The 13061-nt window shown below is 59.5% G+C and overlaps 2 protein-coding genes across 6 annotated transcripts in view; one reads left to right on the top strand and one right to left on the bottom strand.

Annotated features, from left to right (window-relative positions):
- The window catches only part of TNRC18 (trinucleotide repeat containing 18), a 52174-nt gene extending 46900 nt beyond the window's left edge, over positions 1-5274 (top strand). For 3 of the 5 annotated variants that reach the window (XM_084295955.1, XM_084295954.1, XM_084295953.1), the window contains exons 26-29: positions 247-1538; positions 1670-1906; positions 2369-2443; positions 2921-5273. In XM_084295955.1, the coding sequence (XP_084152081.1) occupies positions 247-1538; positions 1670-1906; positions 2369-2443; positions 2921-3127 (1811 nt within the window). In that variant the 3' untranslated portion in view covers positions 3128-5273. Of the gene's footprint in view, positions 1-246; positions 1539-1669; positions 1907-2368; positions 2444-2920 lie in introns of all 5 variants that reach the window. The other 2 variants (XM_084295956.1, XM_084295957.1) reach the window with 1 other exon arrangement.
- Positions 5275-6751: 1477 nt separating this feature from the next.
- On the bottom strand, positions 6752-11868 carry SLC29A4 (solute carrier family 29 member 4; the record flags this gene model as incomplete). The annotated part of the gene is made up of 11 exons (XM_084296263.1): positions 11846-11868; positions 9924-10093; positions 9302-9433; positions 9096-9209; positions 8886-9014; positions 8702-8776; positions 8052-8323; positions 7832-7967; positions 7431-7618; positions 6990-7230; positions 6752-6894 (listed from the first exon to the last, which is right to left on the bottom strand). The coding sequence occupies exons 2-11, from the start codon at positions 10081-10083 to the stop codon at positions 6752-6754; spliced, it is 1590 nt and encodes a 529-aa protein (XP_084152389.1). The 5' UTR covers positions 10084-10093; positions 11846-11868.
- Between the last annotated feature and the right edge of the window lie 1193 nt (positions 11869-13061).

Below are 13061 nucleotides of genomic sequence, written 5' to 3'. Positions count from 1 at the left end.
GGATGGATGTACTGCTTGAGCGCAGAGCATCTGTGCATCAGCCCTCTCTGCTGTGACCGTAGTTCGCAGGAGGCTGGCTCAGAAGGAGCAGTGAGCACCTTTGTGCCTCTTCAGGGAGCCCTAAGTAGTCAGGAACAAGCCACCCGTGGCCAGAGACCAGTCACAACTGGTGTCTGGCTGTGTCTGAGCTCATGGTGCCCATCTGGGTGGATACCTTCATGCTTTTGTGTTTCTTAATCTCTGCAGAAGAAGCTGTCTTGCCTGAAGAGAAGGATCAGGTTGAGCCTTCACCTGGTGCCTCTTCAGTCCCAGAGAAGCCGGCCTGCCTGGGCAAGCAAAGTGTGAAGGGGTCACGAAAGTCCCAGCCGCTGCCTGCTGGAGGCTCCCCTGCCCCCACAGAGGAGAAGCGGTCAAAAGCCAGTAAAATGAAGATCTCCACAAAGCTGCATAGCCCCCCCCAGCCCACTTACCAGCCTGCTGTGTTCGGCAGCATCCTCGGCACAGAGCCCTACGGCGACCTCCCGGGGACGCTGGCGGCCTTCAGCTCCGGCGATGCCTCGGCATCGAAAGGCAAGGCCAAGAAAGGGCGGCCCACAGAAGAGACGCAGGAATTCGGCACCATGGCCAAGGCTCAGAGGAAGCACGACAGCGAAATCCTCATCAAGCTGGACCACGAGGGCGTGATGTCTCCAAAGACGAAGAAGATGAAGGAGGCGATGAGGATGCTGGAGGACTCGAACCTGGCCAGTCGTAGAGATGGCAAGAGTCTCTTGGGGCTGGGCTATTCCTCTGCAGTGGGTACAGAGGGCAAGCAGAAATCTTCCCGAACCAAAGCAGCTGACGGAGACCCTTCTGCCAGCTTTGGGGGAAAGTTTGATGGCTCAGCAGAAAGCCTCGCTGCCTCCAAGGACCAGGAGGACAAGGCAGCAGCTCCAGCAGCCGTGGAGGAGTCTGAGAGCAACAGCAGCGACAGCAGCTCAGAGTCAGAGGGAGAAGAGGAGGCTGAGAAGAACAGAGGGGAAGCCCAGGACAGCAGCTCGGCCAGCTCCAGAGCATCCACCCCTCTCTCTTCCTCCAACTCCTCCTCTTCTTCCTCTTCCAGCAGCAGCTCCTCTTCGTCCTCCTCTTCCTCCTCGTCCTCCGCCTCATCCACCTCTTCTTCATCGAGCTCCAGCTCCTCTTCCTCCTCCACGACGGACGAAGACTCCTCCTGTAGCTCTGATGACGAAGTAGCTGAGGCCCAGCCAAGTTCCTCGGTGCAGCAAGCCCTCCCTCCCAAGCAAACCAAGCAGGCAGGGAAATCCCGCGCGTCCTCCCACCCCCAGAGCCAGAAGCAGCCGGCGCAGCAGCCGGCGCAACAGCCGGCGCCGCAGCAGAGTGGCAACAAGAGCAGGCCCAAGAAACGCGAGGGCATCCACCTGCCCACCACCAAGGAGCTGGCCAAGCGCCAGCGGCTGCCCTCGGTGGAGAACAGACCCAAAATCGCCGCTTTCCTCCCCGCCCGGCAGCTGTGGAAGTGGTTCGGGAAGCCCACGCAGGTAAACGCAGCCCCTCCTGTTCGCGTGGTGCCTCTTTGCCCCTGGGGGCTGCACAAAGGAGGCTGGCACAAAGATTGTGCTGGCTGGGGGCAAACCAGGGCTGCTCACCCGTGTCCATCCTCTCTTGGCAGAGACGAGGAATGAAGGGGAAGGCCAGGAAGCTCTTCTACAAGGCCATCGTGCGGGGCAAGGAGATAATTCGCATTGGGGACTGCGCCGTCTTCCTCTCAGCTGGCCGCCCCAACCTGCCCTACATCGGCCGCATCCAGAGCATGTGGGAGTCGTGGGGCAACAACATGGTGGTCCGAGTCAAGTGGTTTTACCACCCAGAAGAAACCAACCCTGGGAAGAAGCTGAATGAAGGCAAGGTAGGCTGGTCTCCCTCGCTGAGAGGGCCGCAAAGCTGCTTGTCCCTGTTTGTTTCCCAAGGACCAGGAGAATCACAGCCCGGTTTGTTACTGGTAGCCTCGTGGGGTGGACCCATCATGTCCTGCTGTTGGGGATGCCTGTGGTAAGGGCAGGCCTGGTATTGACCCCTTCAGCAAGGGAAAGGGTGTCTTTTATCCTACTGGGAAATAAAGGTGTTTGTGTCAGTCCAGAAAGAGTCTGTCAAGAGTCAGAGTGTTTGTGTGGTGTAAAAACTGATGCCTTGCTGCTCAGAACCACTGAATTCTGCACACGTGCACAGGGTGGTTTGCAGTAGGCCCTCAGCGTGTGTTACCTGTGGCTGAGGTTATAAAGGCACAAATGGTGGGCAGGTGATAGCGTGGAAAAAAATACTAATTCACTCTTCATTTCTCTTCTCTTTCTTCTTTTCCTCTTGGGCACAGCGCTGGGATCAGAAATCAGGCAGGAGCCTGTCCACAGCTCTGCAGGCATCCAACCAGAGGAAGGACTTCATGGAGGTCAGTGAGGTTGGGGGCAGGCTGGGGTGGCACGCTGGGGACTGCGTCGCCAGTGCTGCTGGGGAAAAGCCCCTCGATTATTTGACTTTTACCTCAGCTGCTGAGGTAAAAGTCAAATACCTTTGCATTTGCATCCTTTACCTTTGCATTTGCATCCTTAAAAAAAGGATGCAAAACTCCTGGTCTCTGTATTCCCCTGCTGGGGCACTCTGCAGCTGAGTTCCCCTCCGTGGAAGCTGGCTGTGAGCAAGGGCTCAGGTTTATTGTGCTGGACCGATTGTGTCTGGACTCCCATGGGAGCAGCCATGCCCCCGGTGCCCCTCCTAGGACTGGTTGAGTTCTGCCTGAGTGTGAGCACAAGCTCTGGGCAGTCCTGGTGGATGTTTTTTCTTGCAAATTGAAGATGATGCGTTAAATGCCGTGAGATCTAATTGCTGCTTTTCTTTCTGTCTCCCTCCTTCCCTTCCGGTAACGCAGCGAGCCCTCTACCAGTCCTCCCACGTGGATGAAAACGATGTCCAGACCATCTCACACAAGTGTCTTGTTGTTGGTCTGGATCAGTACGAGCAGATGCTGAAGACGAAGAAATACCAAGACAGTGAGGACCTCTACTACCTTGCAGGGACCTACGAGCCCACTACGGGCATGATCTTCAACACCGACGGGGTCCCTGTCATCTGCTGACCGCCCAGGGGACGCGTGCCACCCCCTGGGAAGGGACGGGACAAACATGAGGACGTGCCTGTTAAGACGACATGATTGTTTCTTTCAATGCTCATGACTTCTGTGTCACACTACAGACAGGAGAGCGCGAGAGACACGAGGAGGAAGGAGAGGGCTGAAGAAAGGGGTTGGGGAAGCAGTTACAGGACTTGCGGAAGATGCCGGGGGTGGCGGTGGTGGTGCGTGAACCCCAGAGCTCCTCCCGAAGTGGCTTGAGTTAAGGTGACGCTCGACCAACTTCTCCCTTCCTCCTTTTGGTCCTGGAAAGCACATGGGTCTCATGATCATTTCACCAGCGGGACCCCCCAGCAGGAGGGCTCCCTTTCGTGTCATTTGCCCCCCATCGGTCACTCAGAAGCCGCCTGTACGTGGAAGGACACCGCTGGCCTTCGACGTACGCTCCTCTCCGTCCTTATTTCCCCTTCCCTGCTTGTTTTCGCATGACCCTTTAGGAAGGACAGGGTGGAAGAAAAAAAAAGGAGATGAGTCTCAGCGCCTCGTCTCGATCCTCTCAGCAACCTTTTTGCAGTTCCCTTGCCTGGCCACGTGTGCAGCACGGAAAGGCAGAGCTGGTCCTGGGGTGGAGGTGGGCAGGAGAGCTCCCCCAGGCCGGGGGGGAGCCGGGTGGAAGGTGAGCTGCCCTCCAGCCTGGGGTGCTGCCTTCCCAGTACCCCGAACAAATTGTCTGAAGCCACCTTCCCACTCCCTCCTGCCCCAAAAAGGCCTTGGGGGAGCAAGTGCGGGGTGAGGCGGTGATGCGTGGTGAACAAAGAGCGTGAAGGGAATGGCTGGGGGAAGCTGCTGCTCGGGGCTTGGAGCAGAGGAGCCTGCAGGCCCTTGGGGCCGTCTCCCTTGGCAGAATGGATTTCATCCATGCAGCCCTCACCCAGCTTGAGCAGAGACGTGGAGCTGCCTGGAAGCCCTCAGTTGCAGGGAGCAGGGACAGAGCGCGAAGCCCCGCCGTGCCCTCTGCTGCATTTCCAGAGCCCTGCTGTCACCTCGAGCAGGGGAAGGGGCCCTTCAGCCTGCTCCATCCGCCTGGCCAGCCTTGCCACGGCTCACGGCGAGCCACCACCATCACCTCCTGCCTCCCTCTGCAGCTCAATCCACGGGGGCATCGCCGCCACCAAACCGAGATCCCACCCGGGAAGGCAGCGCCCAGCCAGGAGAGAGACGCTGGAGGAGGAGACCCCAACGCTGCACCATCCTTGCACTTAAATAAATAAAAAAACAAAACACACACACACAAAAAAAAAAACAAACTCCAAGAGACGCACTGACCTTTGCAACGACCGACTCGCACTACAGCTCGCTAGGACGCAGAGCCGCCCTGGCTCCTCTGGGGAGGAGATGCTGGGATGAGGACAGATCACAAAGGATCCCCCCCCGACACTGCTGGGGGCCCTGCAGTCCCCCCCTCGTACTTCAGAAGAACCACACGCACGGTGCTGAGCTGGTACCACCTCTGCCCCAGGCCGCCGGCGCCTCGGATAGTGACGGTTCCTAGCCTGTACAGTTTTAATGTACCAAAAGACTCTTTAGCCCTCCTGTATTATAAGTCTTTAAATGGATTCAGCTTTTTAATTATAAATATAAATATAAATATATATATATAAATATAAACTTTTTAAAACTGTGAAAAAAAAAAATTATGAAATTCTAAAAAAGAAAAAAAAAAAAAGAAAAAAAAAAAGACGGCAGAAATGAACACAGTCTGACGTTTAGAATATTATTTTTTATTTCCTGTTGGATTGTGATTGTAAATGATCTGGGAACAGGCACACCCCCCACGCTCAAAGTGTACTGTAATTCTAGAAGCAAAGTGTGTGATCATATTTTAAAGAGCGAGAGAGAGCGCGCGAGAGAGATTTTATGCTAATGTTAAATAGAAAGCACTTAAAACCCACTGCCTTCTATGGAACACAAGGATATTTCAGACAATCGAGAGGAAAGGAGAGCCAGGTTTTTTGTCCTTTTTTTTTTTTTTTTTTTTTTTTTTTTGTCGTCGTTTTGTTTATGTTTTGTTTAAAGCGATTTTTTTGGCATTCTGTTTGTTGGAGAACTCCGTGTGATCTTTTTTCATAAAAAAAAAAAAAAAAATTAATTGAAAAAAAAAAAAAAAAAAAAGCAACCCAATGACGCATCGTTCTTTGTCTCGCTTTCCCTGCCTGATTGTTGGTGTGTTTTTTTTTTCTCCCTTTGGTGCCAGCAGTCGCTTTTTGGCTGTGCGGGGGGGCTCAATGGGGTCCCAGGCTGTGCCCCGGTCCCTGTGGCTGCCCCAGGGGACAGAGGGGACATTGGAGATGGGGAGAAACACTGGGGGACCGCACCAAGGGGCTGTGGTGTCCCCTGATAAGCCCGAGGGATGTGGCGTGATGAACCCGGGGTCAGCCAGCAAAATAGGGTCAGTGGTGACCCCAAAGAGCCCGGTCCCTTTCTATCCCCCCCAGGAAGAACCAGAACACGCAGGATGCTATCTTTTAGAAAGTAATAAAAACATAAAAACCAAAAAGCATTTATTCATGAGGAAACCCCAAAACCCAGCAGTGTGTTTGGGACCGGGACAACTGTGCTGCCCTGTGGGTGCTCACGGGTGCTCCAGCAGCACCCCAGGGTGCAGGCACCCTGCCCCTCGTCGCTCCTCTTGGGGTTTTTTTTGGAGGATTTCCTTTTCCCTGTCTGGCCTCAGAGCATCTCTGGTGCCAGCCTCGCACCGAACCTGTTCCATCCTCTCATCCCAGCACCTCATTTCCCCTCTAACAGCCCTCCTCTCCCTGCTGCTGTCAGCACGGCAGGGTACGGGGTGGCTGCTCCTGTTGTGGGACCCTGCCCTGTCCCACAAGGACAGCACCGTCCCCTCCATCCCCTCGCTGTCCCCTCGCTGTCCCCTGTGTCCCCTTGCTCTGTGTCCCCACAAAAGGCGGGCACGGCGGAGCACAGGGCTTGCTGCAAATTGAGCCATTTAATCCCGTGTCAGCTCTGATTTATGGCCCTTGTCCCAGAATTGGAGGCTCAGCAGCAGCCCTGGGCAGCACCCGCGGTGCCTTGGCCTTGAGACCCCCCCTCCAAGGCAGCAGAGCCCCCCCCGGGAGCAGCCCCCTGGGGTAACACCCCGCTTCTCTCGCGGTTTTGGGACAAAAAAGACAAAACCGAGTGTGTTTTTTCTTTCTTTTTTCTTTTTTTTCCATCCAGCAGAAGTGATTCGGGTCTGTTCCACAGTCATTTTGGGGAAAGGGGGGCACAGTTTCAAGTGCTGTCAATAAAATCCTCGCCGTCCCACAGCACCTTCCTCCCTCGCTCCTCTTCCTCACCAGCCCTCCCTCTCAGCGCTGCCCCCATTCCTTTTGGGATGGGGCAGTATTTCCTCGGCAAGAACTCAAACAGAAAACCTCGCCCCCCTCCCATACCCCCAGAGCCCTGCACTTCACCCCTCAATAAACCTGGGGGGGCCACCACCCCGAGAGGTGACCCCGCACAGCACCCAGGGGACGCCTGGATGGGCACCGAGGGTTTTTTGGGGAGGCCACAGCCCCACGCCAACAGGACCCGCTCCCATCCTGCCCCCACACCACCCATCCCCGGGGCTCAGTACCCCCCCAGGAAGGAGCCGTTGGACGTTTCGGTGTAGAAACAGCTACTGTGGGACGTGCTGGTGAGGCTGTAGGCAAAATACGCCACGGCCGAGCCCAGCGTCAAGCCCGTCATGTAGGACACGGTCATGGTGTTCCCTGCGGGAAGGGACGCGGCGGGTCAGGCTGCCAGCCCCCGGCCACCCCTCTTTGTGGGGTCCCCGGGGACGGTGTCACCCCCCCCCCCCCCTTACCTGCCAGCTCCCGCTGCTCGGGGCTCACTTTGCCGGCCGCCAGGATCATGGGCACGCTGCCGAAGTAGCCGTTGGTGATGCCCATGAGGAGGGAGAAGACGCAGGGCCAGGCCGGGTGGCCGAAGGCCGGCTTCCCGTTGGGGTAGACACACATGATGAAGAGGGGGATGAAGACCACGCGGAGGCAGGAGTAGATCAGGAGGTGGGGGCCCCTCCAGTCGTAGGGCAGGGCGGCCAGGATCTGCGGCCGGGGGGTGGGAGCGAGGAGTTTTGGGGAGGACCAGGAGGAGGCAAAGGGCTGGGAAGCCGCAGGAGCCCAACCTCGGCCACCCTCACGCCGGGTGGGTGCCCACGGGGTGGAGAAGACCCCCAAGTGGCTTTGAAAGAGAACACAAAAATAAAAGGGGAGGGGGTCGGGGTGGCTGTGCCGCCCGCTCCTACCTTGCCGACGAAGTCGGAGAGGTTGAAGATGGCCATGATGAGGATGGGGAGCCACTCGCCCAGCGTGCAGTTGTGGATCTCCGACTCCAGCCCGGGGAAGAGGCACAGGGTGATGAAGTAGGTCATGGCGATGGACAGCATGTAGGCCCAGATGAGCCGCGACACGACGTAGCGGTGCAGCAGCATGTCTGGGAGAGGCGGGCAGCACGGCTCAGCCGTGCACCACCGCCCCAAGGCTCACCAGCAGCAGCACGGTGAGATGGCCTCGTATTTTTGGGCGCAGTCACCAATGGATGAGCCTTCCCCCTAAAAGCCCGGGCTGCAGATTGCGCCTCCTACCCCACAAAACCACCCTGTTATGCCCACCTGCCGGCGGCTCGTCCCCCGAGCCCACCACCCACCTCTGAAGCTGGGCCAGCTCCTCTTGATTTTGGGCCGGGGCACGTCGAAGCGCATGTAGGTGCCGCTGCCTGCCAGCTCGCCTTCGGGGCCGAGGCTGTCCCGGGGGGAGCCGGGCTGTCCCCGTGGCCGGTCCTCCTACACGGGGAGAGGGGACACCAACGCTGAACCCTGGGGACAAGGGGACCCTGGGGAGCAGCGGGGAGCCCTGCCCCGGCTTACAAATCGGACGTCCTCGGCGGTGACATCGTGGTGGACGCGGTACCCTGTCCCTGTCCCCGTCCCGTGGTCCCCCCGGGATGCGGGGTGGCCCTTGCGGGGGCAGGAGGTGTAGTAGCGGACGAAGCGGGTGCGCTTCACCAGGAGGTGGAGGATGAAGCAGGTCAGCTCCATGCCGATGGAGATGAAGAAGAAGATGACCGTGTTCTCCTTCTCGTCCGACAGCAGCAGCTTGGTGAAGATGCGGCTGAGCGAAATGATCACCCCGGCGGTGCCTGGTGGCACAGCAGGGTGCTCGGGGCTGGGTCCCATGGAGCCCTACAGCTTGGGGACCCCCCCAGCAGCCCCACATTGCACGGGGTCGGGTGCTCCAGGCATGGAGGAGCCACAAGCGGCATTTTTGGGGTGATGGAGCCAGCTCGTGGCAGACCCCATGGCAGCACAGCTGATACCGCACAGGATTTGAACACCCCACTTAGCCAGGGAGCCCCCGGGGATGTCCCATAGCTGCTGGCAACCCAAAAGCCACCAGGACGTGGTCCTGGGCAGTTTGTTCTAAGCAGGGGGATGGAGAAGATGCCTCTGGGGGCCACCTCAACTGTTCTGGGACTCTGTCCCCAACCGTTGATATCGTGGTGGCCGCTGATACTCACTCTCGCCCGTCATCACACCCTGCGTGTAGCGCTTGGGCAGCAGCCCCGTGTAGCCGTAGAAGCTGGATTGCTGCACTTCAGGAGAGATGCGCAGAGGGGAGAAGGGAAGGGATTATTGCCGCAGCCAAAAACGCCCGGCTGGGAGGTTGGGACCGGCGAGGGGGCCCGGGAGACCACGGCATACCTGTGCAGCCAAAAGCCACCACCCCGACGGCCACCAGGTTGATGGCGTAGGCTTGCCGGCGGGTGAAGAGCTCCAGCCAGACGTCGCAGATGCTGACAAAGAGCAGGGGGCCCAGGGCGAAGAGGTAACCTGTAGGAGAGGGGATAGGGGCAGGTGGTGGGGTTGGTAGGGGGGCTGGCAGTGCCCGGGGACACGGGGACCCCAACTCACCCACGGAGATGCGCGTGTGCAGGCTCAGCAGCTCCACCAGCGCGTTGTTGAGGATGACGGCCACCAAGGCCACCAGGATGTAGGTGAGGCTCATGTCGAAGACGATGGAGGTCCCTGGGGAGAGGCAGGCGGTGGGGAGGTCATGGGGGGGCTCGGCTCAGCTTTGGCGGGGTGGGCAGGAAGAGATTCGGCTGCTGGAGACCTACCTGGGTACTTGTGGTGCAGGTAGTCCACGTCGGTGATGAAGCTGTTGTACGGCAGGAGAAACCCAACCCCGGCCAGCAGCATGGCGAAGTAGATCCCGTGGTATCGGTCCTGTGGCTCGGGGTCTTCAGAAACTGCCCCGAAAGGGAAGGAAAGAGAGGAGATGTGACAGTGACACCGGAGCTTCATGTCCCTTGTGGCACGGGGGGCGTCGAGGCTCAACGCGTCTCGCTCGGGGCGAGCCAGCCCCAGCCCTGCAGCGCTACAAATGCCCTCAGCCTGGAGAAACTCCTTCCAGAAATAAAGGCTGGAGGGCAGGAAAATACCGGGGATTTGAGGGTTGATATTTTTTTTTTTCTAGCGGGGGGAGAGCTGGGCAGGAGAGAGCGGCTGAGAACCCCCCGCTAACCGCAGAGCCCACCCCTGCAGGATGCTGCGGCGGCTAAAACGGGTACAAAGAGCTCTCCGAAAGAGCCATCAGGCCATTTCACGGCACCGCATGACTTCGTGGCAGAATAGCCATTTGTGGCTCTTAACCCATCCCAGGAAGCTCCTCTAAAGGAGTGGGAAAAGCCTCGGAGTGGGCTTTTCCCCCCCCCCCAACCCATCCATTCCCCTCCTCACCCGGCTCCATGAAGGTGAGGACGCCCTTGGCCTGGCTGCCCCGCTGCAGCTCGTCCTCCTCCAGCTGGTAGCTGTCGAAGCTGAAGCTCATCACCACGTTCCCCTCGGGCGTCCCCGCCGGGCTCAGCTCCTTGAAGCGCTCCGTTCCCACCGAGCCCATCGCGGCCGACCTGGGGACGGAGAGCGGTGACCCCCTCCCCGGGTGGGTGACAGCCCCTGCGTCCCCCTGGGGTCCTGTCCCCCCCCTAGGTGATGCTATGGGGTCTGCAAGGGATGGCCGCGATGCTCAGCACCTCGCTGGGGTGTTACCAAGGCTGTGATCTCCAAAAGCAATTAGAGAAATTAATGGGTGGAAACCACTCGCCCGGGGGGGGATCCCAGCTGCCTCGGGAAGCCCTTGCTCTCTGCGGGCTCTTTATGTTTTTATATAGCCCATAAACTCCGGTTTATACCCTTTTTCGGCATCTCTGCTGGCTGTGGCTGGGCGCACTGCTCCTGCTGCCCTTTTGGGGTGAGGACAGGATGCGACCCAGCTGTTTTTTGGCAGCGTTTTGTTTTTTTGGCAACATTTTGGGCTGAGGGGGCCACGGCACTGCGGGGAGATGCTCAGAGAGCCTCCGGGTATGGGTGCACAGCCCCCTAGGAGCACAGCTATGAGTGACCACGCCAAATACATCCCTGAACGAGCTCCCACACCACCAGGCATCCTCTTGAGACCCCCCCCAGAGCCCCCCAAAACCCTGCTGTCCTTCTGTGCCCACCCTAACCCCGCTCTGTATTACCAGCGCCAGTCGCTAGATGCCAGCCTGCCCCTATACCCACTGCCCACGGGCCACCCAGCCGCCCCGAGGAAATAAAAAAAAAAAAAAGCAAAAACCAAAAAACCCTCCTCCGAGGCACCAGGCTGAGGCAGGCAAGGGAGGAAAAATCAATTAAAGTGATTTGTCTGGTCTCCCTGCGAGACGCGGCGCTCGCAGGAGCGCAGAGGTTTTCCAGCCTCTCCCCGCTGCCAGGACGCCTCGGATGGGGTGGGTGGCAAACGGGGGGTGCCCACTGACACTGCGAGCACGATCCCAAATCCTCAGCAGCGTTTGGTTGTGGCACAGAGCAGCCCTGACACGGCCCTGAGGCCACGGAGCCGGTGGGGGCCTGGATGTGGCCAGGGGGGGACCTCAGCACCCACCCCGGAGCACCGCGGGCAGGGTTTTGGATGGGGACCCCGCTCCGTGTTGCCGCCCGTGGGGAGCTGCTGTGACCCCATCCGCTGATAAAACCCCAGATTTATCACCCCAGGTGGCAAAACCCCAAAGGGAGGCATCGGCCAGGGTGCCTGTTGCAGGGGTTTTCTCACCAAAATGACCCCCACCTGGGGAGCGGCACCCCCCGCCCGCAGTGACCCAAACTTCTCCACGGCACGGGAGTGGGATGCGCCGCACATCCAGCCCCCCCCCAAACTGCCCCGAGGATCCTCGCGCCGAAATCAATCCGGTTTCCCCTCCCCGTTGGGTTTACACGCGGGAGCAGGGCCAGGCCCCGGCAGCTCTGCGGGGTGGGTGCTCCGTCACTGCCAGGGCTGGAGGGGGGCACAGCGGGGGTAACCCCAGGGGGGTGAGACGGTGGTGATGAAGATGAAGATGATGAAGATGATGATGATGATGAAGATGATGATGAAGGTGACGAGGATTTGCATCCCCAGCCCCGAGTGGCAAAGTGCTGTAAACACGGACATTCAACCCAACCCCACCGGAGGAGATGCGTGCTCGGGGAGGGGGGGGGATGCTCGGGGGTCGGCCAGAACCAGGCAGGGGGGGTCCCTCACCACCCCCATCCCCCTTCCCATCCCTCTCCATCCCCCTACAACCCCCCCATCCCCAGACAAAGCCAGTCCCATCCTCACCCAACAGGTCGGCGGCTCCTCTTACCTCCCCCCCCCCCGGCGGCAGCTCTGCGGCACCGGCTCCTCTCTCGCTCCCTTTCAGCCCCGGGACCCCCCCGGCCCCCCCATACCGGAGCCCGGTCCTTGGGGTGGGGGCACCGGGAGCAGCGAGCGCGGCGGCTGCGAGCGAGGAGCGGGGGCGGCTCCGTCGCCACCCCCCGCACCCTCCCCTTCCCCACCCCTCCGGCCGCCCCTCCCCGGCTCCAAGAAAAGGGGGGAGGACCGGGGGGGGGGCTCAGAAATGTTTTTTTTCCGCCCAACAGAGCCCGTCCGTCCCCCTGGCTGCGTGTCCATCCTATAGGCGGCAGCTATAGGGACTGCCTGTATGCTTTTTGGGGAGGGGGGGAGGGTCAGTGGGGTGGCGCTGATTGCAAGGAGATATTAATTAGGGTGAGGAAAAATCAGGGGATTGCGTTCATTTCGTTTAGGACACCAGGTTTGGTCCCATGGCAGGGATAGGGAGCTTTTTGCCACGCACGCCCCGAACGCTTTTGGTATATGGGGTCAGCGTGGGGGCTGCCCTGGGGGGGACGGACAGAGGGAGGGATGGATGGATGGATGGATGGATGGACGGACGGACGGACGGACGGACAGACGGACAGACAGGACAAGAGATGCACGGCCAGACAGATTGTAGCTCTGGCTGGCAGCACGCAGAAATCCCTTCGTTTCTGGGGGCCCTGTGTGTGTGGGGGGCTCTGCTCCCCCACGTAACGGGTGTTGGAAGCAGCATGGGGTGGGGGGACACTCGTCCAGGGTGAGTGCTCCAGGTGGGGACACTGCGGGTGCCCCCATCCAAGCCAGGCAAGAGCCCCTCACTGGTGTTCCCATCCCTGGGTGGCAATGGGGTGACAAACACCAAAAAACGAGCACCGTGCTCAGCCCTGACCTTTTGCCCTACACCAACTCCCTTCCTTGGAGATCGGTGCAAAAGGGGTGATTTTGGTCTGGGTGCCCCCTCACCCTGCATCCACCTCGGAGAAGGGACCTCGAAGATGCGACACAATTATAAAGCCATCCCGGGGACATCCCCACGGCACTGCCAGCGGGGCGGGGATGGAGCAGCACAGCCCTACGAGACAGCAGAGAACCCCCTGCCTGGCATCCAGGCGGTGTGCGAGCTCCACGAAAAGCGCAGGATGAGCTGGAGCATATGTGCGCTCGCCTTTTCCCAGCTCCCAGGCAGCGTTACTCACCCAGCT

The sequence above is a fragment of the Netta rufina genome (genome assembly GCF_964035555.1).
Source record: "Netta rufina genome assembly, chromosome: 15".
Classification (NCBI taxonomy): Eukaryota; Metazoa; Chordata; class Aves; order Anseriformes; family Anatidae; genus Netta; species Netta rufina.
This window is presented reverse-complemented; position numbering and strand designations above follow the sequence as displayed.